This window comes from Lissotriton vulgaris, chromosome 6 (genome assembly GCF_964263255.1).
Source record: "Lissotriton vulgaris chromosome 6, aLisVul1.2, whole genome shotgun sequence".
NCBI lineage: Eukaryota > Metazoa > Chordata > Amphibia > Caudata > Salamandridae > Lissotriton > Lissotriton vulgaris.
Genome location: NC_141694.1, coordinates 788,161,786 through 788,180,693, shown reverse-complemented (window position 1 = coordinate 788,180,693; position 18,908 = coordinate 788,161,786). Strand labels below are relative to the sequence as shown.

General features: G+C 46.7%; 1 protein-coding gene across 3 annotated transcripts in view; it reads right to left on the bottom strand.

Annotated features, from left to right (window-relative positions):
* Positions 1–18,908, bottom strand: part of LOC147708002 (uncharacterized) — a 507,148-nt gene that overhangs the window by 173,048 nt on the left and 315,192 nt on the right. For all 3 annotated transcript variants that reach the window (XM_086926813.1, XM_086926814.1, XM_086926815.1), the window contains exon 7: positions 832–943. In XM_086926813.1, the coding sequence (XP_086782939.1) occupies positions 832–943 (112 nt within the window). The remainder of the gene's footprint in view (positions 1–831; positions 944–18,908) is intronic.

Sequence of the window (18,908 nt, the reverse complement as noted above, 5' to 3'; positions counted from 1 at the left end):
GAAAATCCTAACACTCTAACCTATTTCTTACAGTTTGTATGCAGCTCTCATATGACAGTTAATAGCTCACTGTGCTATTTTAGGATTGTCACTCTTAAACTGCAAGTTACAAAAGCATCTCCCTGAAAAAAAGTAACAAACTGAACTACCCACATTGTATGTACTTTTGTGATACGCACGGTACACTTTGTTTGCTGCACGTATATTAACCCTCTGTGCTACTTTACGACGAGTCAAAACTTCCAATAGACAAAACTAGATTCTCCCTCCTGCAGGGCCATTATAACCAGAGTTATTTTGGCATGTTTTTTGCTGCCTGAAGATTGCTGAATGCAAGGAACTTTGCAGCAGGTGCTTTTACATCCATCATATATTTAAAAATTCAGCACCATAAGGGGTCAGCGCCCAGTGCCATGGGACTGGATGTACGGTCTTAAAGCCGGCCCTGTGTGGTGTTTCATAAAGAGGTATGTCTTCAGCATCTTCCTAAATTGGGGCAGGATTGGAGTGGTCCTGATGGATACAGAGATGTTGTTTCGGATCCTGAAAATATCAACTGGGAACCACCTTGGGTGTGTTAGGTGACAGAGTTGCCCCTTGACGCCTGGCGAGTCCCTTCCTTGGCACCGCTGGAGAGATTTTTCAGAGTTGTTGATGAGTAAAGTACACATATACAATAATACTAAGCAAACAGTGAACACATTCAGTAAAGCTGCACCCCCAAAGTTCCTCTCTAGTATTGTCATTACAATTTGTCTTCCATTTCATATAGGAAATGCCCATAAAATAGGGAAATATTATTTTGCATATATGCTGCTATGTGTTATGTACCTGTTTTCTCTCTGGCGGCTGTTTTTCTACTATTTCGGAGTCCACTTTCAGCTGTTCTTCGACAAACTCCTCAAACGTTTTTTGTCTTTCGCCAATCCCTGGCCTAATTGGCCTAAGAAAGTAAGAAAAATCAATTATTGTGAGTGGAAGCACAGTTTTGAGCACATTACATAATCCATACTTTACACATTTAGGGCAGTTCAGCCTGGCATGAGCATTGGGCTGGAGTATAATGCACATCATTTAAATACCAGGAAAACAGGAACGACAGGTTTTACTAGGTGTTTATAAAAAAAACTACCAATGCAACCATTTTGCAAAGTAAAAAGACCACGAAAAGCAAAACTGCACAAAAGATAAAGTCAATTTGCGAAGAGACAACACTGGCTTTGTTAATTTAATGGCATGTATTGTGTAATCTATAACTGTTTTTACAAAGTGTGGCGGTGTAAGGCTTCCTTTGGCTTCGGCACATATTTCTTTTCTTATAATTTTTTTAAAATATAAAAACTTGTATTCTCGTGTTTCCTGTAAGCTTGCATTGCATTTCCTCTGTCCCATTGAATAACAGCAACAGTTTCCTAACATCACACCACTTTACTCCATTGAAAATCATGAAGTGATGTTTATGAGGGAACACTTCGACTGGAGATCACAAGTTGAGTTTCTGGGTTTTATAAACTAATGTTATACATGGAATAAATAGCAACGAAAAACAGGTGGCAAATCAATGTACCCTCCCTTTAGTTATGCACAATGTTTGCAAACAATAAAGTTATGAGCAACACCCCAGTCCCCACATGGCGCCTCCCACGGGACTGCCTAGCAGATCAAGTCTTCAAACATGACCAGGGGCAAAGTATACAGGACTACTTCACAGACAACGTAGGGACAGCATCCTCCACATTCACAGAATAGGGCACATATAAAGTGGTAGCCCGGGTTGAATGTATTAAGCAAACGGACTCTAGAGCAAGACCCCCCAAAGGCGACGAAAAAAACCTCGCAATCGTTACTAAACAGGATGTCTTTTCGGAAGAGGTAGTGACACAGATCGCCAAGGCCAGGACTGAATATATGACGGCTTGCGTCGACCTCCGATGCTACAACTTCAGGTCGTATGCAACCCGAATGCACAAGGAACACGATAAAACGGATACCTTCCTAGCATGGTTAGCCAAACGAGACAGCGACATGAAACCCATAACTGAGGTAATAGACCCCCAAGATCAGACCCTTTCAGCATTCCATCAACACTACTCAGAGGTTTACTGGCACCCAATCCCGATCGAGCAGGACATAATAGATCACTTTTGCGATCCCCTAACGATCCCAGAGATTACAAGAGAGAATAGTACGTCATTAGAGGCGAGGATACAGCCCGCAGACATTTCTCATGCCCTACACCACTTAGCCTGCAACAAAGCACACGGGCTACACGGACTCCCCTTAGAATACTACAAGACCTTCTCCTCCCTATTGGTCCCCCGATTTGCAGCGATGTACACCACAGCATTAGATACAGGGGAGTTACTGAAATCCCTCCGGAAATCGGTTATCGTGACCTTCCGGAAACCCAACATGACCCACAATTGATGGCGTCCTATCTCCCCATCACGCTCATCTCCGCCGATTGCAAGATCCTAGGAAAGATATTAGCAGATAGATACACGCAAATCATACGGCCCTTGGTACATCCCGATCAATGTGGTTTCGTCCCAGGCAGAAACATATCCCAGAATATACGCCGACTATTCTATGTCCAAGATTAAGTGGGTGACACTTACCCCCGAGCAGCTTGCCTTATACTATACCTCAAAAAGGCCTTTGACACCCTCACATGGCAGTATCTCTTCTCGGTTTTATAACGAATAGGACTCGGCCCCACCCTCTTGGCGTATAAGCATCTCTTATACACCAAACTCACCTTGCGCATTCGTATAGGTTGCTACATCTCACCAGAAGTTGCGGTGCAGCGGGGCACGTGGCAGGGCTGCCCGTTCTCGCCTCTGCTTTTCGCCCTCGTGGTAGAACCACTAGCCATACGGCTGCGACAGGAGGGAGAACAATGGGGCATCCCCATAGCAAATGCCGTGCGCAGTGTTTCTATGTATGCCGATGACCTTCTAATATATATTAGAGACATCACTGAGGATTTAACGCCCATCTGGGTCACACTGACAGAATTCACGGAGGTCTCCGGGCTACGAATAAACTGGGAGAAGTCTATGGTGTACCCGTTGCACCGGAACCTCCGCCCCCGGGTCGTCAGACTAGGCGATCAGATTATTGGTTGGAGCGCAAGGCCCCCGATACCTCGGAGTTCCTCTCTATCACACCCGGCCGATATTTATGAAGGTTACCACCGTACGGCACTGGCTGGCATCAGACCCTCAGTAGGATTCTAGAAAAATCTCCAGTTAGGTCAGTTTGGCCGGGTGGCCATTGCCAAAATGAAATTAGTTCCACGACAACTATACTACTTCACGAATCTACCAATCATCCAGCCCAGAACCTTCTTTCGAGACTTAGACGCACTCCTCAGCTCACTGATATGGGGAACAAGCAGACATAGGATAGCACTAGCAAAGTTACAACTACCCACCACACAGGGAGGACTGGCCGCCCCATCCTTCGAATTCTATTTCCTAGCCGCACAATTACAGTGGCTCTTCTACTGGAAGGTAGGCAGACACGTAGGGAGACATGCAACACGAATGGTCCAGTGCCTATTCCAAAACTCCATTAACTGCTATTACCAGGCACCAAACCAAGACGCACATATCCCCTACAAGTAATAGTGGCACGCAAGTGTATGCAAAGGATACACCGTATGTTGTCAGGGAGGCCCACATACTCCCCACTTCTCCCACTGGTCGGATGACCCAAACATGAACACTGCTACACACCTAACATGCTACATAAATGGACAGACTGCTGCATCACTGAGTTGGAGTCGATATTTGAAGATGGCCAGCTTAGGACCTTCCAGCGACTGATAGAGGAACATGATCTCCCTCCTGGCCAGTTCTTACTCCACCATCAGCTCCTCGCAAACTATTGACAATACCATGACCTCTCGACAGGAGAACCAACTACACACCCGGTCATACACACAATTTTACATATGGGAGTGGGACAACACTTGGTCACATGGCTCTATAAAGCCATCAGGGAGCTCATGAACGAACCTACGGGCCACCTGGGAAGACGAACTAGGCCGCTCTCTACACGAGAAGGAATGGGAAAGAGCTCTCGAACACCCTAAGAAGGTGTCTCGAAACGTGCGTTTCAAAAATATACAATTCTATATCCTACACAGAGTGCACTTGATACCAGGGCGCCTCACACGCTTTTACCCCGACACTCAGTTCTCATGCCCCAGATGCCATTTGCAAGCAGCGGACTTTCAACGTATGTTCTGGGGCTGCGCCACATTACAATCACACTGGCCACACATTCATAAGTCACTCAGGGATCTCACTGGGCTCACATATCTGAATACATGGGAAGCCTGTGCACTGGGTATTTATCAGAAGAGGAAACAACACAAAGTGCCCCTCAGATTTGTCTCACTGGCCATTTTATTAGCCAAACAAAACATAGCCATGCACTGGCAGTCCCCCACAGGCCCTCCAATCACTGCATGGGTGGGGGCTGTACACAAATGGGCAATGGCGGAGGAAGAAACATTGAGAGAAGAAGAGGTGAAAGGGATGCGCAAACACCCCATATAAGTGGACTGGGCTATCCTACTTAATCAATTTAAACAATCACTAACCCATGATGACCCGGAGAGAGACCCTCACACACCATGAGACACACAGTTGCAGATGCAGGCCGCGGACACGGATGCCAGATACCCTTCCTTAGTGCATACTTAAAGTCGCTAGGTATTAGTGCCAGGCAATACACCTCAGGTGTGGGCCGGGCCCCCGGAGCTAGACCAACAAAAGGTCCCCCTCGCCCCTGGAAACTCACGGAACCACCCTTCACCTGTGGCACATGCCGCCCTAAGACCTCATTCAAAACCTGTACCCAGAATTCAATGAACACCCCATTACCAGTTTTCCCCCAGTTATATTCAGCAAATCTCTGTAGAAAGACCTCAATAGTGACAAGAAACTCGACTAATAACTGTGCGAATAACAATGCATTATGATATAAATACAAGTAAATGTGCTCTGATGAATCGCTACATGATGCACAATGTCACTGTAAATGTTAAATGTCAATAAAAATGAGTTAAAAAAAAACATTAAAGTTATAAGCATTTATCATCTGGAGACTACAGAGGCTTTTCTAATGGTACACACCTGCAAATCCCAGAATGCATTGGGAAGAAAAGATGAAAAGGCAGAAAATGAATACAATCTTGGTGTTATGGCTAGTAATTGAAGAGCTAAATTGTCAGACAATTGCGCAGAATGTTTACAGATAGTTATACTGTATCAAAGCCTTCTATCTAGCAAGAGGTGGCGCTTTCAATAGCGCAGCAGGTGCAGTGGCACCAAGGGGTGTTAGGGAACCATGCACTCACATCATGACTATATTTTCACTGTACATCCGGGGGGGGGGGGGAGACGACTCACCTCGCTTGCTCTAGGGCCCACGGCACCATTACTACGCCACTGTGTCTAGCGTCTGCTAAAGTTTACAATGCATAAAACATGCATTCATCCCTCTAGCCCCATTGATTTTGCAATAAACTTTTATTAGCATCCTAAGGACTGGGGACCAAGGAAGCCATATTTGGGTACCTGATGTATATATAGTTACAGTGTTTGTACAGTGCCAGGTACCTTTGAAAGCCATCCCAGAGCACTGTGCATGGGGCGTGGGCTTACACAGTTGGTACTGCAGTTGTATTTGAATGTTTTATTCTTCTGGCCCTCCAAACAAGTGCTGTTGTATATTTTGAAGACCTCTAGAGAAGCATCAGGTCTAAGGGTAGTCTTAAGTAAGAACTGTGTAAAATTAGATTGCATTCTGGCCGACTTGCCTGTTTAACAGCAAACAGAACAATGAATGCCACCAAAAAACACCAAAAATTGCAAATATATTTTCTAACAATTATTTAATTACAATGTTAAATACTGCAAACAAACTAAAATATTTTAGCGGGACTTCAGGGCACATTCTCTAGGGCACATTCTCTAGCAAATATAGCCAAAACTGATTTGCAGGAGTGTGTTTCAATTCATCACAATAAATATATGCAGAGTAAAATTTAGCAAGCAAGCTAAACAATTCAATCGAGAGCGTCGGCTAGAGAGGGACATTACAAGTATTACCCCAATCCTATGTTCCATCTTTTTTTTTTACAATCAACCCCATATGTGAAACTGAAAACATATTGTAAGCAAATGAGACAAAACGTGTAAAGGACTTTAGATTAGAGGGTGTCAAATATACGCTGCCTTTTATTTTGCCCCTTTATTGCCCCAAGCTGCCAATTCCTTTTGCCAAACAGTCGTAGCTTTTTGGCCAAAAGCACTTTGCGTGCTGAAATTGTTTAGCCCATCCTTAGAACGCTAAATGTGAAACAGCAATTCCCAAAATGCAACCAGCTGTTGTCTAAATTACCAGAGTTGGCTGCAGGCGTTTTGGAAGAAATTGTGTTACTTGGTAGCTTTGAACAGTTTTAACTTCAATACCTTGGCTATTATCAGTTATTTGTTTTAAAAGTGCAGTCAAATAAAGGATTTCCAAAATGCTAGCATAAGACCAACAGACCTGCATCCTGTGTCAACAGAGTAAACCACCAGAGTTTTGGTGCGGCACACCATGATACGTCAAGAGGGTTTGGGGGGGGAGGGGGGGGGGGGGGGGGGGTGAAGCTGTCTTTAGGCATCTGATGGGGCGGTACTGTATCATGGTGAGAGGTTCCAGTATATCAATGATGCTAAAAGATGGCTGGCTGTTGGATGAGGGCGTCGTCTAATAACAGGCTATAATGATAACTTACAGCCTGATTATGAGTGCTGAGTTACAACGGGGTAGACCCTGAGAACTCCTTGACCTAGGTCAATTAAAACAGGTACATGTATAAATGGTCGGAGTCAGATATAAACAATAGGAAAAATCTCAAAATGGCACTTATTTTCTCAGTGAAATACTTTCATTCTATCAAGGACATCAATGTTGCTCAACAAACGAAAAACAAATCAAAACATTCGGTGCATATTTATTTAGCACATCTTATGTTTGTAAACTGCATGAATTTCAACCCAAAAGGTAGATAATATTGCAATTAATGCATTGGCAATATAAGCTTAGAATCAACACATTTCTATATATTAAGTCAATTCAAAAACGTGTCAATGCGCTCAAGGTGCATAGAGAAAAGATATTAGAGGGGATGGGTAAGTGGGGGTGAAGGTGGGGACCGGGTAAAGGTGGTGTGACTGAGTTAAAATCACAGTGAGAAATGAAAAACCTTTACAGCCTATGTACAGATCTAAAGGTTCCAAAAACAATCTCAAACATAGGTTCCGTAGTTATCCATTATTTAGTCCTATGTTTGGAACAGTGAAAAGTAACGATAGTCGACGTTTCGACCCCTGACAGGTGCGGGTGATTCAGAACCTCAGGATGGGGTCTTCATCAGGACGTGGGGCTATAACAGGTACGAGAGGTTGGTAGCTTTTCTTAAAGTCGTTCAAATGCGTGGGGTTCTGTTGTCCACTGGACCGGCCGGTCCGTGGTGGAACGCCGTATGTCTCTGATTGATCGCAGCGCTAGTCTGTCTCTTTCCTCTCCTCTGCTGTCAGCCAGAACCCCACGCATTTGAACGACTTTAAGAAAAGCTACCAACCTCTCGTACCACAAAGGAACCTTGGAAGGTCCCCAGTCTGTAGGGCCTCATGCGAAGCGCTCCTGTTATAGCCCCACGTTTGTTGAGCAACATTGATGTCCTTGATAGAATGAAAGTATTTCACTGAGAAAATAAGTGCCATTTTGAGATTTTTCCTATTGTTTATATCAGACTCCGACCATTTATACATGTACCTGATTATGAGTGCAGCAGTCATAAGACAGACACACGTGTGCTGGTGGTAGTCAATCTGCTGCATTACGACTTTAAAAGTAATTGCGGAGGAGGGCCACCAGCTGCACCAGAGTACAGTTGTTACCTGGCTGTAGCAGAGCTGCGCTACAATGTCACATGCTCAGTGGGACTGGCGCAGTCCCGCCGAGCATATTACAAGTTCCGCCAGCGCCAGCCATTTCATGGCGGAAGCCCCTCCATGATAAGGCTGCTGGCGGAAGAAGAAAGGGGATCCTACAGTGCCCCATCCTCCCCCACCATGGGGATACATTTAAGGGGCACAACATGTGCCCCTCTGTCTGTATTCCCCCAAAGTTCCAGCACGGCATGGACGTCACCGTCCATGCCGTGCTGGAACTTCTTTGCTGTTCCCATTGCGGTGCCTGTTTTCCAGGCACTTTCATGGGAAAGGTGAATGACTGTCTACCTTACACGAGTTCAACTCATAATAAGGCAGATGGTCCTTGTGCAGCGTTGGGGCAGCTTTGCTGGCGGGGAGCCAGCACAACTGAGCCAAAGTCGTAATCAGGATTTAGATCGTAAGCCCCTTCAGACATTTGAGATAGCAGCCTTTTAGCTTAAAGTGCATGGGAGGGTGTTTCAAAGTGTGGAGCCCTGAACACCAAGGAATCAGCTTCCAAATCTTCAGATGTTGGCTTGTGGTATGGCGAGTTTTCGGATGGAGAATGATTTCAGATTCCTGCTTCTGTATAACTGTTGAAAACCCTTGCGAAAATATGGTAGGGTGAACCAATTAACAGACAGGCTATATGATTCATAAGGTTTTTACAAAATCACCAGAACAAATAGGGGTGGATTGAAATGACTTTGAAGCAACCAGTTCATAGTAGATGCCAAACAATTATTTGGTGGCACTTTCAAAAAATGTTATGCAAAATATGGGGTGCAGTTGTCAGTGGAGGACCTTCAGGGGCCACAAGAATTTATTCAAAAAGCAAGAGTGCCTGAGGTACCTGTGTGATATAATATACAACAAGATTACTGATTTGTTGTACAGGCACTTAATGGCTGCTTCGATCTATTCCTGCCTTTCAAAACACTGCATCTTTTAATGTTGGGTTACATTTTTGGATTAACAGAATATTTATATGAGATGTTCCAGTAGGGTTCAATGTACCAAATACTTATGTGCATGTGCATATGAATGTATATCTATACTACTATTATAAAGAGAGAACTTGCACCTTTTGGCCAGGTAAACTCGGGAACCACAGCGCCAATCTACACACCCGATACATCTATGAAAATGTCAGGGTGTGTAGATGGACATAGGCTATATAAATTTTTTAAAAAACGAATTAAAATAATTACGTTTGTAAACAAAGTAGTCCCCTGAAAGTAGCGCCGGCCGGGACCTAGCGCTGGCCGCGACGCGACGTGCATGATGACGAAGGAGGAGGGCGGTGCAGTGACGAGCGGCTGTGCAGTGAGGAGCGGCGGCACAGGTAAGGAAAGGGAAAGTGAGACTGATGCAGGGGGAGGAAAGAAGGAGGCAGCAGTAAATGAAAATGTCAGGGCGGGAGGGGGGCGCGAGTGAGTCTGGGCGGGAGGGGGGCGCGAGTGAGTCGGGGCAGGAGGGAGTCGGTGCGGGAGGGGGTCAGGGCGGGAGCGGTGTACTGCCCCCAGCCCCTTTCTGTCCCAGGCAACGCTGGGGCGGGCTGCTAGTAGTATTTATATAGCGCAAAGACTCGCCAAAAGGCAGAGGAGTGTTGTACAGGGTCAAAGACAAGAATATAGTCAACAAATGATAGGAAAGGGAGTGCTCTATAAAGAGGTGAGTCTTCAACTCTTTCCAAAATTGGATCAGGATTGGCGTGGTCCTGAGGGATACAGGGATATTGCTCCTGATAATGGTTCATAGATACAAAAGGTCTGTTGCACTTGTTTTTTCTTTTTTACAAATCTTAGTCTGCAGTCTGATCGTGTACTAGCTCAGGGTGTGCCAAGAACCACCAGAGACGCTGAGCTTTTCTGTCAGTTAAGCAGGAGGGCTGGTCGAGATCACTTTGTAAATGATAAAGATGGCTTCGAAGGCGGTGCAGGCCAGCAAGGGTGCGCCAACTGAGTAGGATAGATGGATGAGATGATCACATTTCCTCAGACCCTATATGAGACTCGAGCAGCATGCTGGATGCCCTTAAGGGGTGATAGTATCAAGTCTGCGAGGCCATGGAGCAGAGTGTTGCCACTAGCTGGCACTGGTAACGGTACCTCTGCCAGGGCCACAGAGTAAATGACATACTTAAAATCAGTCCTGAAACCGCTTTCTGGAAGACCAGTGATTTTATTACTCTGAGACCAGTCTCCCTTGCTTCATTCATGACAGATTTGTTAATTGGTAATACATGAAGCAAGGGAGGCATGAAGAGGTAATGAGGACTATATTACGGTACATTATTTAAGCAGCTTCTAAAGTGATGGATACATGCATAGCATTTCTTGGTACTGAGTAGGTGTCAACCGTGACATACAAAAGAGGGGGCTCTGGAGTCGGGGCAATATTTATAGCAGAGGCCGTCCCCAACGGGGGCATCAAGGGGTGCCTCATAACCGACGCCGAGCCCCCGAACAGATTCGGTTTGCGGTGCCTAGAAGCACCCCTGAACAGAGATCAACACCCGCAACCCACCCCACCCCTGTGCGGACGCCAGAGAGGAGCCAGCCCCCCCTGGCAAATATTAATGATACATATTTGTCTTGTGAAATGAATGGGAAAGTTTGTTTTAGTAACTTATCCAGTGGCCAGGTTATACAGGACAGATGAATGTGGATCCATTACTGTCTTGTACAAAATATTGTGAATAGTTTATGTCACTACTCTATGAATTTCTTTTTTCTCTCTAATCACTGCACACATCTTACTGCACCTCTTTGCTATGTTGCACACTCCGTGAGGGGCAACCAATATGACTCGTATTGATCTATAGCCAGGAATTGTGTGGCTTATTTTGACCCAGAGACAATGGATTAAAAAAAAAATTGCTCTTGGTCCTACGTTGATGCTGTTGCCCTTTTAATATTTTTTGGTTTTTCATGAATATGTGCATATATTGGATAGAGCTGATCGATGTGGATATGCTCCTAAATTTGTATAATCAATGATTGTGTACTGATTAATCCAGTCTCATAAAGGATAGAGGTCTTGGACCAATACCAGGAGCTAGGCAGGAAAGCGCGAGGGGGGGATATAAGGGCTGCTCCCCAAGGTAAGCTCCTATCTTTTGGAGCGGGGGAGCAGAGTCGGCAAGAAAATTCTTGTACCTGGTGGAGAAGAGAGCCCCAGCGAAGAGTAACATCGCAGGAGCGGCCCCTCCTTCGAGCCGATGGCGGAACTGCACCCCGAACCCGACGAACGGTCGCACCACGAGGGGGAGTAGAGTCGTGACCTCCATCAATGAGAGGAAGGGATCCAGAGCGAGGGAAGGACGACAGGGTACCTACCCCGGCTTCCAGCGTCACCAGGCCAGCCTGCTTCAAGGGCCGGCAAATCCACAGCAAAAGAAGGATGACCTGGCGCCTACCCCGGCCTCCAGCGCCACTGGACCAGTCTGCATCGAGGGCCGGCGAGTCCAGAACGAGGAAGGACGACGGTTGCTGCAGGCGGTTGGAGGTGAGCATGGGAACTAGAGCCTGCCCCTATTTGCCTGAGAATCACTGCAGACAAGCCCCAATACAGCGGAGCGCTACAGGCAGAGAAAGGACGACCGGGTGCCTACCCCGGCCTCCAGCGCGAAGATAGGAGGAAGGACGACCGGGTGCCTAACCCGGCCTCCAGCATAGTCCAGGGCGGAGAAAGCACGACAGGGTGCCCACCCCAGCCTCCAGCTTCACCTAACCAGCGTGCGACTAGAGCGCTGGCAAGCCTGGGGTGTCCAGACCAGAGAAAGGATGACCAGGTGCCTTCCCCCAGCCTCCAGGATAATATAAAGTGCTTTGGTGCATTAAAGACAGTGGCACCCCACCCCAGCTTGCAGAACGTGGTGGACATCAGCTCAACTTGGTGCAAATTTCAGGCGGCAGCACCCTGCCTTGGGCATTTCAGCGGCAACGCAAAGAATGGCAAAAAGAGGGAATGCGCAGCAGCAGGAGGCTCTCGGTGACTTGCTGAGAAGGATCTGGGCAGCATCCGAGGTCCACGGCAGTGACTGGCTGCAGACCCACTTGTTAGACAATGCCGGAGAGGGGACAAGCAACCACCAGTGGAACCACACAAATGTGCCGGCTGCCAAGAGAAAAAGGCGGGCCCCAGCAAAAATGGCAGAAGCAGCAGCTCCCAAGAAGGGTCCCCAGAAGAGGGCCTAGCCACCTGTAGCAAACACTGCGGCAGCGGGGGGACCGAGCAGGGGGATCATCAACTCAACAGAGAGTGGTGAGCATATTAGTGCGATAGTGCAAGAATGTTTTAAAACCATGGTGCTGCTGAAAGGTTTAGGCAGAGAGGAGCGAGCAGTCCTTTCGAGGGTCCTTCTAAAAGGGAAAAGGGTCCCTTCACAAAAACCCAGACAGTCCTGCACATGGGAAGCACCACATACTAATGGGGCGCCAGCAATATCCCGGAAGTTTGAGGCAGACGAATGCACCTACGGGGCTTCATGAAAGTTCCAACACATCTGCTCCTCCAGTGGGGGGGAAACCCGGCAGCCGGGTGCAAGCGCAGGAGGGAGCACAAGGTAGACAAAAAAGAGAAAAAGAAGCAATGAGGGGTACGCAGACGCCAAGAGGGGGCTAACAGGGGGTGGGAAATATAGGCTAGCATAGCCCCCTAACAACACTCACCAGTTGCGCAAGCTAGACAATAGATATCATAATAAGACGGACGCTGAGATTCTAGTTTGCCGGTTTCGAGGAAGGTTTCCTCATCCCATTTTCAGGCCGTCTCCCCCGGCCTGTACCAGTAACCTCAAATCAGCATTGCAGCACCCAAGGGTGGTGGCAAAGAAAATTGAGAAGGAGAGGGCTGTGGGTAGAGTGGAGGGACCCCTCCCACATAAGAACAGAATTGGTGATCTCCCCACTAGGGGTGGGCCCTAGGAAAGAGCTTTGCAGCCAGGGTAATTCCAGCAGGCAGGGCAATCGCCAGGCGCCTGATGCAGTTAAAGTGTTGGCTCACCCATAGACATCATCACGTAATACCTGTCAGATGTGGCCGGCCAGGCACTCGCCCCAGAAACGGCTAGAAGATATAGACATATGTGGACACTGTAATGCGGGTAGAAGGCATCCAGTCCCTGGGTAATGTTCGAGCCACGCACAGGGCAACCAAGCAATTCATACAGAGGGCGACTAACTCCAAGAAATCCAGGTCAGGGCCGCGGGCCCACCTGTCTGCCGTGGCCTTGATTTGGCTGTGCAGGGGAGGAAATCACTCCTCCACGACATATGAAGGGATTTCACAGAGGCAGCCAGAGCCTTCGAGAGCACCGCCATCATTTCATCGTAGCTGATTAGCAGAAATGAATGGTGCAGGGCCAATTTGCAGAAAGTGGTAGAGAACTCCCGGAAGAAACTGAACCTCACCATAAGCAAATTCGGTAGAACCAATGTCTGTGAAACGGGAAGGCAGGGGCTCATACACACGGGCCGCCCCGAGTTCTACACAAAATATGGTGCACAAATAGCTGAGGAAGGTATGAGAGTGTTCTGGAACAACAGGTGGGGCTCCATGGCTTTAGCAGGTTGCAGATGAAAGTTTTGAGGAGAAAGGGGAGCCGCAGGGAGACGTAAGCCTCCCTGACGGTTTGGCAAAGTACGACGGGAATAATGGTTGGTACGGAGGCACACCAGAGGGCAGTGTGCCAAAATAGGGCCACTCACCTTGGGATCCCTCACGGCTGGGTGAGTGGGCCTAAGGGCGGTGGGTAGGACCACTCACTTTGGGATGCCTCATGGCTGGGTGAGTTGGCCTACCGAAGGGGGATAGCAAACAGAGACGGCGCTCGCAGTCCAGCCCCCGCCGGTTGGCAGGGCACAACAAGAGTCGGACAAGGTAGCGAGTTGTGGCCTAACTCCGGGACAGAAGCTACACCCCCCTGTGCAAAGAGAGGGCAAACCCAACCGAACAAAGGAACGACCCAGAAGGGCCAAGAGACAATACAAGCCTACAAATATACTATGCAAGAAACTGTCAGTACAATTTACAGGGACAAATGATTTATGGCACACGTGATGTATAATGATATGCATATGAGGATGGCGCAAATATGACGTTCACCAATGATGACTGATGGCATGTGATACCAAGTACGTGAATATATGCATGTATTCCTAATAAAGGTGCGGCCAACAAACGACCACCACAAGATAAGTGTGCAGGTTGGTTATTTATAACAAGGAATACAATGTGGGAAGATTGCATGCATGTGGGAGTGGGCAGAGTGCGGGGGTTATAGAAGAGGCTGCACTCAATGGGGCATCAAAGGCCGGCGCAATAACCGACGCCGAGCCCCTGAACAGAAGAGGTTGGTGGCGCCTAGAAGCGCCCCCTGAGCAGAGAACAACGCCTGCACCCCCCTTCACCGGACGCCAGAGAGGAGATGGCCTCCCCGCCCAATTGGGACCCAGGCACCATACAAACCCCCAATGAGGGCATAGCAGGAGCTAGGCGGGAAAGCACAAGGGGTGGTGGATATAAGGGATGCTCCCCCAGGTAAGCTCCTATCTTTTGGAGTGGGGGAGCAGCGTCGGCCACACCAAAGGAGCAGCTATGTCACAGGGCTGAGGAACAGACAAAGGATTGGCGAAGTACGATGGGGATAATGGTTGGTACGGAGGCACAGCGGAGGGCGGTGTGCCGAAATAGGACCAGGCCACTCACCTTGGGATGCCTCACGGCTAGGTGACTGGGCCTAAGGGCGGTGGGTAGGACCACTCACTTTGGGATGCCTAACGGCTGGGTGAGTTGGCCTACCGAAGGGGGGTAGCAAACGTAGACGGCGCTCAGAGCCCAACCCCCGCCAGTTGGCAGGGCACAACAAGAGTCGGATAAGGTAGCGAGTTGGGGCCTAACTCCGGGAGAGAAGCTATACCCCCCTGTGCAAAGAGAGGGCAAACTCAACCGAACAAAGGAACTACCCAGAAGGGCCAAGAGACAATACAAGCCTACAAATATGCTGTACAAGGAACTGTCAGTACAATTTACAGGGACAAATGATTTATGGCAAATATGATGTATAATGATAATCATATGAGAATGGCGCAAATATGACCGTTCACTAATGATGACTGATGGTATGTGATACCAAGTACGCAAATATATGCGTGTATTCCTAATAAAACTGCGGCCAACAAATGACCACCACAAGATAAGTGTGCACGTTGGCTTATTTATAATAAGAAATGCAATGCGGGAGGATTGCATGTATGTGGGAGAGGGCAGAGTGCGGGGGTTATTTAACCATCAAGATGGCCTGAGTTTGTCCTTTCCAAATGCAGTGTTGCTCTGACCCAGCTGGATGTGTGCGGCCTTCTTTGTTTCTGTAAACTAAGGGGCCGAATTGCAAAGGGCCTCTGCACTCGAGTCGGAGGCCACGCAGTTGTGGCAGGGGGGCCCGCACTCTTGGCAGGGGGGCCCGCACTCATGGAGGGGGGTCCGTACTCGTGGCGGGATCCCCGCAATGGGTAACTGTTGTACAGAGATCCTACCAGCCTGTGGGGCCTCTGCCAGAAGTGCAGAAGCACTTTCTGAATCAGGCGCTGATTTTTTTTCCTCACTCTTTCAATACACACAGTATTGAATGAATTGCAAAAAGAATGGGTTGAAATAATGACATTGTGATTGCAACCACTTCTGGTTTTCAAACTTCGTTGTAACCACTTCTGGCTATGTTTCTTCTGCTTCTAGCATTTTTGCTCAGAACATCCACAATGCCTCACCCTAAAAGCAAGTCTGCATTGTAACCTGATATTTATTTTAGGGACAAAAGAAGATATAGGTCTTTGCACAAAGTATGTCTAAAGAAAAGAATACATGGGATAAAATGCAATGATTGGAAACTATCCAAGGATATAAAAGCTCCCAATAAAAGTTTAACTAGCACACAGGGCAACAAAATGGTAATCGCTTACTCCCACATTTCTTCCATACCTGCTCAGAATAGGTACTCTTTAGATTCCGGCTGTTCCCCGAGTACAACTACTTAAGACTTTGCATTGGTGCGTAAATGTGATCAAATACTCTTTAAGCACCATATCTGATGCGAACTTTAAGGGAATGAAGCAACATTTTGTGCTCGACGTATTGAATGTGTACACCTTTTTTTGCACCGGAGCAAAAGCCTAGACAAAAGATTGTGAAACATGAGCAAAAAAATGTATTTGACTTATTTTGCTTCTAAATCATTTAACATCTGCATTCAATTTATTTTAACAAACAAAAAACCTGATCCACAGGTACCTTTTGTTAAACAAAGGAGTTTTGTGCTATTAATGCCGTATTCATAACCACAAACTTTGCAGGATGTTTTTTGTAAAACCTAGAGCCAGCTCTAAGAAGGCCCAAGCATGTCCCTGCCACTTTTTTGGCCTGAGGGGCCATTGTGAGATCTTAATCCAATAAAGCGCCTAAACTTTTTACTTCCGGTTTGGGAGAAGGAAGGTCACCCATGCATGATGACCAGAGGAGATAGTTCTAGAGATTGATTGTTCCTGACAACCATGACCTCTGTTTTGTTGTCGTTTAGTTTAAGTCAATTGGTAGCCATCCAATTATTCACTTATTCCACACAAGTGGACAGTTTCTCAGATGTAAGGCAGATGTTAGGAACCGGGGAAATGACAATCTGGGTGTCATCAGTGTACATATCCAATTGAAAGAATAGGATGCACACCATTTTTTTAAGACATTTCTCCAACTTGTCCAAACGTAGTTCCAAGAGAGCGTGCAGATTGGAAATGGTGCCAAGCCCAAATGGCACCGGACTTAATAAACAACATTGGACACCGGACCTCTTGAAAGAACACGTTTAATGCGCGGTTCATTTGAAGTAGTGTTTATTCAATAAAAAGACCCAATGCATTTCGGGCTTTTGACGCCCTTCGTCGGGGGTCGCTGCTTCATAACGTGCTAGAGTCTCACAACCTCATTTTCTTACCTAAGAAATTGAGGATGTGAGACTCTAGCGTCAACAGCCTGAAATGCATTGGGTCTTTTCATTGAATAAACGCTGCTTCAAATGAACCGTGCACTAATCGTGTTCTTTCAAGAGGTCCGGATGGACACAGGTTGAACATTAGAAATTTGAAAAATGGCATTCCATATTCTACGTGTTTTGTATCAAAATACTATTGAAAAATAATAGAGAAAAAGTTAAAAATTATGGATTAAAAGAATACTGCGGACAACATTGGTATACACTTAAAAATTGGCATACATGACTGCCATGGTTAGCTGTGCAATTGGTTGGAGTGAGAAGTCAAACCACTGTCCAATGTCGTCAGTGTACGACACCATTGTAAAACCTGATGAGCAAATACTGTCAGCCAAGGGACGCACATACACATTAAATAGGGTGGGGCTCAAGGATGAGCCCTGAGGCACTCCACATTTGAGCTGATGGACCTACGACAAACAGTCCTTTACTGATCTGGAAGCTTATATTATCAAGGAATGAGGTTAGCCATTATAGTGCCTTTCCAGTGATGCCCAGGACCTCCAGCCTATCTAGGAGGTTAGCATGGGAGACAGTGTTGATAGCTGTGCTCAAGCCATGAAGAATGAGGACAGCTGATCCTCCTTGATCCAAGGTTTTTTTCAGGTCCTCCATGGCCCTTAAGAGAGCTGTCTCAGTACTCTATCCGGGTCTGAAACTAGTCTGCGTCTGATGCATTAGCTTAATGAGAAGAAATAAAGATTTTTCTCCTTGTTATGCCTCAACTAGGAAGGAGTAGCATTTTGGTGCATTTTCAGGTCTACCAGTAATAGTAAATCTGGGATTGCATCAACATCCATGGGTGCTACATGGGAACCCCACACAACGTACATGGACGGCCTCCCTGGGGCAGAGTAACGCAATGCAGCAATTTGCGCTGTGTTACGTTATTCCAGAAATAGGAAGCCACTCATGGGCACACAAAGTGGCCTTTGTGGCTTGATAAATCACACTTTAGGGTTGTGTCGTGCATGCACCACATTGCATGGTGCAAAAGCAAAACAACGCCTGCTTAAATATGGTCCTTAGAGTTATCTTTCAGCACATTCCCTTGTGCTAAATTCACATTATTTATTTGGCATTTATAAAACATAACAATACAGCTTACAAACTCCTCAGAGCACTGAGTCTTGCATTCCCACTGTGTGACTATGGAGGAGATTGGGAGTATAGAGAAGAGGATGATGCTGAGAGATGCTTGATGGAGTGCAGGGGCATTGTGAAACCCCTGTTTTAGCAGCTACAATGAGAATGGGGCTCTTTATAGGACTCTTCTGTCTGAAACTCGGCATGAATACAGTGTCAGTAGAAGAGCAAGGAGGGAAAAAAGACAACTAATACAGTGTCAGTAGAAGAGCAAGCAGGGAAAAAAGACAACTGGGTAAATAGAACAGAAAAAGAAAGAAAAAATTGTGGAAAGAAGGATATATGGATGAATGAGTGGGAGGATGAATGAGTATGTGGATGAATGAGTTGTCAAAGGATGAGTGAATGATAGGTGGCTAGACAGGTGAAAGGATATCAGAGTAAATGAATAGATGGATAATTGAATGAATAGATAGATGGACAGGTGAAAGGATGCAGAGTAAAGGGGTGGATGGATAGGTGAATGGACAGGTAAAAGGATGGATGAATGGATGGATGGCCAGGTGAAAGGATGGCAGAGTAAAGGGATGAATGGATAGGTGGAAGTATGGCAGAGTAAAAGGATGGCTGTATGAATGGGTCAAAAATGAATAGATGGATGGCTCGGTGTGTGGATGACAGCAGAGTGGGTGGCAAAGTGGATGGATGGATGGCAGAGTTGACAAATGGATGGATGGATGTAAAAATGAATAGATAAATGACAGAGCAGATAT